The sequence below is a fragment of the Corvus brachyrhynchos genome, unplaced genomic scaffold, assembly GCF_000691975.1.
Source record: "Corvus brachyrhynchos isolate BGI_N302 unplaced genomic scaffold, ASM69197v1 scaffold671, whole genome shotgun sequence".
Taxonomy (NCBI): Eukaryota; Metazoa; Chordata; class Aves; order Passeriformes; family Corvidae; genus Corvus; species Corvus brachyrhynchos.
In genome coordinates this window covers 267549-275834 of record NW_008236441.1, presented here as the reverse complement: position 1 = coordinate 275834, position 8286 = coordinate 267549, and the positions used below count along the sequence as shown (strand labels likewise).

At 50.3% G+C, this 8286-nt stretch overlaps 1 protein-coding gene across 1 annotated transcript in view; it reads right to left on the bottom strand.

The window, feature by feature from the left end:
• Window positions 1-4240, bottom strand: part of RAMP1 (receptor activity modifying protein 1) — a 16495-nt gene extending 12255 nt beyond the window's left edge. The window contains exons 1-2 of the mRNA XM_017747091.1: window positions 4237-4240; window positions 3888-3932 (exon numbers count right to left, since the gene is read on the bottom strand). Coding sequence (XP_017602580.1) covers window positions 3888-3932; window positions 4237-4240 — 49 coding nt within the window. The remainder of the gene's footprint in view (window positions 1-3887; window positions 3933-4236) is intronic.
• Window positions 4241-8286: the final 4046 nt, after the last annotated feature.

Genomic DNA, 8286 nt, shown 5'->3' with positions numbered 1-8286 from the left:
CCCACTGGAGCCATACAGTAGCTCCAAAGCCCTGCTTGGTCTTTCGGTGCCACACGGACATGGAGAATCATAGAATCCCGGAATGGTTTGGGTTGGAAAGGACCCTCAAGTTTATCCAATTCCACCCCTTGCCATTGGCAGGGACAGCTTCCACTAGCCCACGTTGCTCCAAGCCCCATCCAGCCTAGCCTTGGACACTTCCAGGGATCCAGGGGCAGCCACAGCTTCTCTGGCGAACCTGTGCCAGGGCCTCACTACCCTCACAGGGAACAATTCCTTCCCAGTATCCCATCTAACCCTGCCCCCTCTGGCAGTGGGAAGCCATTCTCCCTTCTCCTATCATGAGAATTGCTGATGAACAACCTTCCCTGCAGAGAGAATCCCTGATTGCCTATTAAAAGATGCAATGTTAAGGATCCTCCTCACAGGAAACACTTGGAGAGTAGTGGTGAGGAGGTGATTGGAGGGATGGCTTTTGCAGGCATCCCAGATCCTCATGATTGCCCTGGGATTGATGTCCTGGAGAGTCCCAGCAAGCATCCACCAGGACTCAGCCTACTGAGGCTTAGCTGCAAAAAGCCTGTCACACATTTATTTCAGCAGAAAAACAGCATTGGTCCTGAACTGTTACAAAAATTTCGGGAAGACAGCTGGACTTTCCTACACTGCACTTCTCAGAGCTGGAGCCTGGACCAAGAGCTCTGGGCCATCCCTCCAGAAACAGCTTTGAGGACATCACCCCCTCCTCCTCCCACTGCTGTGAGCCCACACATTTGTCACAGTGATGGTTCACCTGCAAAAATCCCTGAGCTTTCTCTGCAAGAAACATCCTGCATTTCACAACACTATCCCTCTGCACAATTCCTTGGTCTCTGGCCTTTTTCTCTTCCGTGTTCCAGAAATTCTTGGGCTTGTCTTGTTGGGATGTGCAACCAACCCTACAGGGAAGCAGAGGCAGGGAGGACTGTGGAGCCTGAGAACTGATTTGGGAATTTCAGACTGGCACAGCATGGGATGTTCCCATTTCCCAGGCATTTTTGCAAGTACCCCTGACGGTGCCGGGGGAAGGATGAAACCGTTTGACAACACATGCAGAGAATTCACCAGACCATCTGTTTGGACTGTCAGGATTTTCTGGGGGAAAACTGTTCAGGGTTTCATAGCAAAAAGCAGGAAATAGGCAGATATTCATCCAAAAGCTGAACCCCAAAGATGGCAGATAATTGCCAAGAGACACCCACAGCAGGGCTGGCACTGGACAAGGCACACGTGGCACCAGCAAAGCTCTGGGCTCTGAGAACAAACATCCCAGTATCTTCCCCTGGGCTTCTCCCAAATTCTCAGACCTCCCCTGTGAAATGATTAGTGCTCTGAACAAGCCCCAGATGGAAACAGGCTGGTTTCCTCTCCTCTTCAAGGTGGTGGTTTTGCTGTTTTATTTAGAACAAACCTCGTGGTTTGGACTCGGCTGCAGAATGAAACACGCACAGGAGGCTGGGGAGAGGACACGGGGCAGGAGGCAGAAGATGAGTGTGAAGAACGTCCCACTTTGCAGCCACAAAAATGGAAAAATTGGCCCTTCCAGCATCTGCAGAAGCCGGGGAAGGCTTAAAAACACCTTCCAGTGGGGCTGCTTCTGGCAGCCACCAGCTCAGCAGAGGGCTTCAGAGCCTGCAAACAGCCCCGGGTTCACCAGGAGCCACCTAAGCTGGTGTTTAGCTGGGACACTTTTTTTGGACAGAAAGCTGCAGATGTTGGGCTTGGGGACAGCAGGGTGGCTGGCCCAGCACTGTGCCTTCCTCAGGAGCCACCTGCTCCCAGCTCCCCTTGCTGACAGCCTGGGCTGTGCCTCCGCAGTCAGATGAAACCTTGGAGCCCAGGAAGAGCTATTTCTGTCTGGGATTTGCACAGGGAATGTATTTTTAAAGTCTCTCCTCCCTGCCCGGCTGGCTCAGGACAGGGGCTGGGAGCCAGCAGCGGCTCCAGGGGCTGTGCAGCAGCTTAGGAATGGAGATGGATGGAGGGGTCCGAGCCCTGCAGGTGATCATGGGGGACACAGAGACCTGCACAGGACCATCCCATCCCATCCCAAACCTGCTCATGGATGCTTCAGGAGCATCCTCAGGTCCCCAAACCAGGCAGCTTCCGCCTCCCCTGCCACTGTTGTGGCACTGTCCCTTAATCTGCAGGACCTCCTCTCCCAACACAGCCACTCAGGCTGTAAATCAAAAAGGAATTCATGGGATTTGGGGGCTTTTATGCGCTGCAGGGGAGAGGGGATTTTACAACACACTGCTGAATCATGGCACAGTGAGGATTTTGGAGGCAGAGCAGATGCTGGGAGCTGGGGGGAGATCTGCCCATCTCCAAGCACCGGGAAAGCTGGTCCCAGGATGTCTTGGACAGGCTGCCAACACTCACTTGGGAGAAGAGAAGGAGGATCTCCCCCTCCCTGCCTGCCCTGTGCTCCAGGGGGCTGCAGATGGAGCAGCAGAAGGAAACCACACAGCTACTGCTTGAACAGAGCAGCCCAAGCACAGCACAGACACGGGAACAGAGCCCTGCTGGAGCTCCCCAGGGAGCTCTGCAGGTGGAAAGCTCATCCCAAATTTTGCCTGTCCAACAGCTTCACTACCACAAAGCTACAAAAGGACCCGAGGAAGCGTGAATGGGGGAGAAGTCACACAAGCTGAGAGGGGAAAAAAGTCTCATGGCAGGGGAAAAACTTAAAATGAATGAAAAGAGGCAGGGTTAAGATACTCCCCGCGGTGGGAGGTGCCATGGCTGAAGTGCCCTGTACCATCCTGCTGGCCTGGGAGACAGGGGACACTGGATCCACAGTCAGTAGGGCAAGTCAGTCCCTGCTCAGCCAAGCTGGGGACAGGCCCCTGTTAGGGACCTGGCTGTGTGGAAAGCTTCCAAAGGGGCCAGAGGTTTCCACCTCTTAGGGAATGCAGCACAAGGTGTGGTGGGCCTGAAGAGCCCTCTGGGGTCCATCCCACAAGCCACTTCTTCAAATGAAGGAGAAGTGCACCCAGAACCTAAAGGCCTTTAATCTGATTTATTAACTCACAGGGGGACTTCACCCCTGCTCCTGGAATGGTTATTCCCTTCATTTTATCACACTAAACAAAATAAAGAGAAAGCTGCTTTTTTCCCCAGCCGGCATTAATGAGGTACTTTGCATGCAGCTGAAAATCATCATGAAACCCAAAAGGATCTCCCAGGTTTTAAATGTGGCATCCTGTTGTGCCTGCAAAGGAAGGAAGTGATTTATCCCTCAAGCTGGTAGTTGGGATGATTCGTCGGCATTTACTTTGTGCTGGATGGGGATACTTGAGGTTTTGTTGTCATTTTATAGCTATTCCAAGCATTCTAAGAGGGCACAAAATAAACTGCCTAAAAATAACTGCCAGGGAATTATTAGCTGAAGTTGAGGTGGGAGCCAGCTGCCTGAAAGCAAAGCCTGTCTGGGGGCTTTTGGGGGCTCAGGAGATGCGTGGGGAGCAGAGGTACCACTGCACTGTGCTATTCCTCTTTCAAGTTCAGTATTTTATGAAGCACCTCCAACAGCCAATCCATCCCCAAAGGAGGGTAATTTACACCATTCAAAGACCCCACATAACAGCTCCTGTAAGACACAGAATATGGGATTAAAATGAAAATGCAAAATCAAGGTTTGTAGGGTGAAGCCCACTGCAGGGCAGTCCTGATTAGCCGGGTCACAAGGAGCTGGCTTTTTGCCACAAGGCATTGCTGTTAAATGGTATTAACCACTAAATACACTGAAATAGGCTGCTCCAAGAAATTGGTCCAGGGTCTTTCTCTCCTTGCCTCAGCTTCCCACCTGTCTTAGCACAAGTTATGGTATGCCCTTGTTACCATACCTGTTATCAGAGGCTGCCAAGCACAATTCCAGGAATGGGACTTATCTTACATGTCCCTAGACTTGATTCTGCAGAGGACAGAATGACAAATACTTTTATTTCCCCACCAAAATTCACTCGCTAGGTAAAATAAAATCAAGAGCAGCTGAGAAGGGAGGAAGGAGAAAGGAAATCAAAAGCCAGGCACACTGAAATCCAACTGCTGCCACGAGCTGTTAGTTATAAAGATAATTATATCCTTGACGAATAGCGGGGTCTTTTGGAAAATAGTTCTTCTAGATTGAATTAATGGAGGAAAACCACAGGCTTTAGACAGGCACTGGCAATGTCTGTACAGCCCAGACTTCACCCATCCCGAGTTCACATCATCTCTGGCCCTGGCCACCATCAAATCCCTGCTCACAATGGCAGGGTGGAAGAAAGGAGGGGTCCCCACTGGATTCTGTGCACCCTGAATCCAGGGGCTGAAGGGAAGCAGCCACATCCCTCCTGCCTTCCCAGGGCGGATTGTGGTATCCAACATCCCCATCCCAACACCTTAACCCAGCGTTAGACCCGGGTTTAGAGTTATTTTTAAAACATCAACAAAGCACTGGAAGCCACAGATGTTGGCTCGGTCTCAAAGCCAGGCTGGTCCTGCTGCACAAAGCCAGGGAGGAACGAGCAGCCACCAGACTCCAGATCTCAGGAATGTGCTAAAGGGAAATGTACTCTCCTTCCACCCCCGGGATTATTTTCTCCTTCAGCTATTTCAGTTGATTGAGGCTAAAATAAGAGCAGGGAAAAGCAACACCAAGGTTAAAAGTGCCTGGCATTGGTTTGGAGACAACACACTGTGATCCCGCTGGTTCAGGTTTCAACGTGTGTTAAACACAGATGATCTGCTACATGGGACCATCAAACATTTTACTGAATTACCTTCAAGATTAAAAAATCACTGCCTGAGCAATCTAGCAGACTACCCATGAAGAAGCACATAACAAGTAAATATAGGAATTTGTTAGGGAGAAAACCAAAATAAATATCCCCACTGTCACGTTGGTGCACCCATCACAGGCTGCACGCAACAGGAGCTTCACTGAACACTTTTAACACAATGCTTCCAGACTAAAATCTGCTGTTGAGCCATGTGGGCAGCCCAGGAATCACTGGAATAATTTATTTTCCTTTTCAACAGAGACTTCTCGATGTGGTTTTCCTTCCTTCCCGCTGAAGAGCACACAGAGATTTTGCACCTCTCTTCAACTCACCCACACACAGCGCTGCTGCTCTCCCAGCAAATGTTACCTAAAGGATACAGGGAAGCCCAGGGGGATCACCCTTGGCTGAAATCAGGGGTTTTTCACCCAAGCTGCTGCCTGCCTCCGCACTGGGGTGCTTCCCTGAGGTGTCAGGATGTGTTTTCAAATCCCCAAAAGCTCATGTTGTAGGAGCACAGAGACGAGGGACTGAAACCATGCAGCAGCTTCATTAGTGGATTTGATGATTAAAAGCAGCCAGCTCCGTAGGCAGCATTACGGCAGACAGGGACCAGCATTCCCTGGTATTCACCCACCCACATAGGAACTGACCTGGTGAACCCCAGCCATGGCTGTATTTCAGAGGAGAAAAAGGCATTTAGCTATTTGAGCGAGCTGAAACGCTGCATTTCCCCTCCAATGGGCTTTTAATGCCCCTGTCCCTCCACCCCAGTGGTGTTTTCGGTCCTTGCTTGGCGCAGGGTCTGTGCTGGGAAGGGCTGTGATCACAATCGTGGTTTTGGAGCCCAAACCTGCCCCAGACAACAACAGAGCCAGACTTTACATCCAGTCAGGGAGGCAGAACGAACTTGCCAGAGCAGAGCAGTAATTCCAGATTTCCACCCACGACTCTTCAAGACCTCCCTCAGCTCTGCCATAGCCCCAACATTGATTTCCAGCCCTGTGGAAATCTGAAGGATGCCAACCCCATCTTTAGCCATTATGAGGTCTCTAATTTCATTCCCTCCAGGTCATGGCACTTGTATTTTCACCACCTGCAGCCTCCCGGGTCAGCACAAACGGGAGGTTATGGCGCCGGTGCTTCACGGCTCTTAAATTCAGCATCATTTCAGAGTTAATAAATGCAATCCTATTTCTCACAGCCAAGAGGCTTCCTGACCAGACCACACAGCCTTCAACCAGCCCACCAAACCCATGTGCCACTGGTTTCTGCAGGAATACAGCTGGCACGTATGGGAGCAGCACAAGAAACTACAGAGTGGAGGCAATGTTGTTGTCCCTATCCACATGCTTTTCTTTTAATGCATAGGAATTTTCGAGTCCTCTCCATGCCAGAGATGCTCTGCAAGGGAGGAGGAATGCTTTACTTTATTGTCAGGGATTTCTAACAGGGCACACTCTAAATACTGAGGAGGATTTTCCCAGAGAGGCTGCAGCCTTAAATTCGACTTTAGAGGAAGCTTTAGCTTTTTATAAAGGAGGCACTCAAACTGAAACCGCTGGCAGGCATTACCGAGTGTTTTTTGGGCTGAGAGAAGACACAGAGGACTTTTAATTCCTGATTTCCAGGAGAGGTCATAAACAGTGCCCAAAAGTTTTGTTTTTAAAAAAGCATCCTTTTCTGTAGACTGTGCAAACACAATGCTGCACAGCACAGACAGAAGATGCAGGCAATCAAGGAGATATTAATGTTTTACTGACATTATTTGCAATTGCCTCTTATCTCTTGCAGCAATACACTTATCTAAACCCAAAAGGAATCCAAGCAGCCCAGCACTGCCCTTAAACACCAAAATACAGCACAGAGCTCTGGGTGGTGCCAGTCATCACTGCCCCAGCAACAGCGAGAGCCTGGCTCATCCCCTCCTCCCTGAGCAGCCTCTGCAGGAAGCTGCAGCTAAAAACCAGAAAAAGCCTCATTTTACCTTAATGGAAGTGGTTACCTTGGGGTACAGCTGGATCCCTGGCCTGCTGAATGAGACTGGGGGCTTTAGGATGGCTGATTCCCTGACCACCCCTGCTTTTTAAAGACTGCAGTGAGTTGTGAAGTTACTTAAAGCTTGAGCTTTAAGAGAAAAGTTTTTCTTTTAAACCCTTTCCTTTAAAAAAAAACCCACCTCACTTTAAAACACCCGCATCAGTGGATCACTGATGCTCAGAAGCATCAGTGACCTCAAAATTCAAGACTCCACCGTGATTTCTGGGCACTCAGTTGCCACTTGCAATTTCAGTGCAGCCCTGACTGTGTGCAGGGCTGTAAAAGCTGAAAGGCACAAAAAGAGGGGGTCTTTTTGTTAAATGTGCTCAAGATAAAAAATCCTAGGAAGAAAATGTGGTGAAAAACACATCCACGGCACCAAGAGTAGCCACCATTGGGTAACTGGCTCACACAAGAGGCAGCATCCTGCTGCTTCCAAGCCCACTGGAGATGGAAAGCAGCAGCCTGGAATACCTGGATACTTTTAAAAGTTACAGCTCCCCAACCAAGAGAAGACAGGATCAGAAAAAGGAGACAAGGGCTGGGAAAACAGAGCAGAGAGAAATCCTAGCTAGCAGGAGTTAGTGCTCCCTGCACAGGCTTCTGCAGCCAGGGACGTGCAGCCTTCCCCTGCAACCCAGCAGGAGAATGTGCCTCGTCCAAGGGCACAGCCTGCTCCTGGCCCTGCACAGCTGAGGAGTAGTAAATAGTTAATTACATGGTACAGATAAGCACATTATGTGCAGCATGGCTCAATGCATTATGCACCAGGGCTCGGGGGAGAAAATCAGCACAGGGGAAGGAAGGGAGAGGAGGAGAAATTTATGCTTCCTCAAGGAGCACTTGGATTTTGTGGAAGATCAGCGTTAGGATGAGGGTGAGCGGTTTCCCTTTGGAGTACCTTAAATAAACACATTTCTACATAGCACCAACATCCCTCAGAGCTTTTGCTGTGGATTCACAGGTGACAAATACGGCACAAATCTCTACCTGTTGCACTGAAATGCCAGGAGCGGCAAAGAAACCGAGGCACGCTGCATCCCACGGAAACGACCACACAACGCAAGCATTTCCAACCCCATCACCGGTACACCGCAGAACATCCAACCTCAGCTTGGAAAAGCCTGTTTGAAGGGGCACGTCTGGCTGCCTCCTCTTCCTGCGGCTCAGGAATGGGAAGACAGAGACGCCAGGGCAGTAATTAAGCATTTGCAACAAAAGGCACGGACGGCAAGCAGAACGAGCACGCCTCACCTAGGCAAGCAGGGAATCCCACACAGAGCAGGCTGCGTCCCACAGCATCACCACCTCGCTGCTCCTGAGGCCAAGTGCGATGTTTTACTGTGTCCCAGTGCCCTGGAATCATTTCTCCTTTTGATTCCCTACTGCTGTGTCGCCAGCGAAGCCAAGCTGGAGCCTCGCCGGGTCTCAGGGAGAGCGG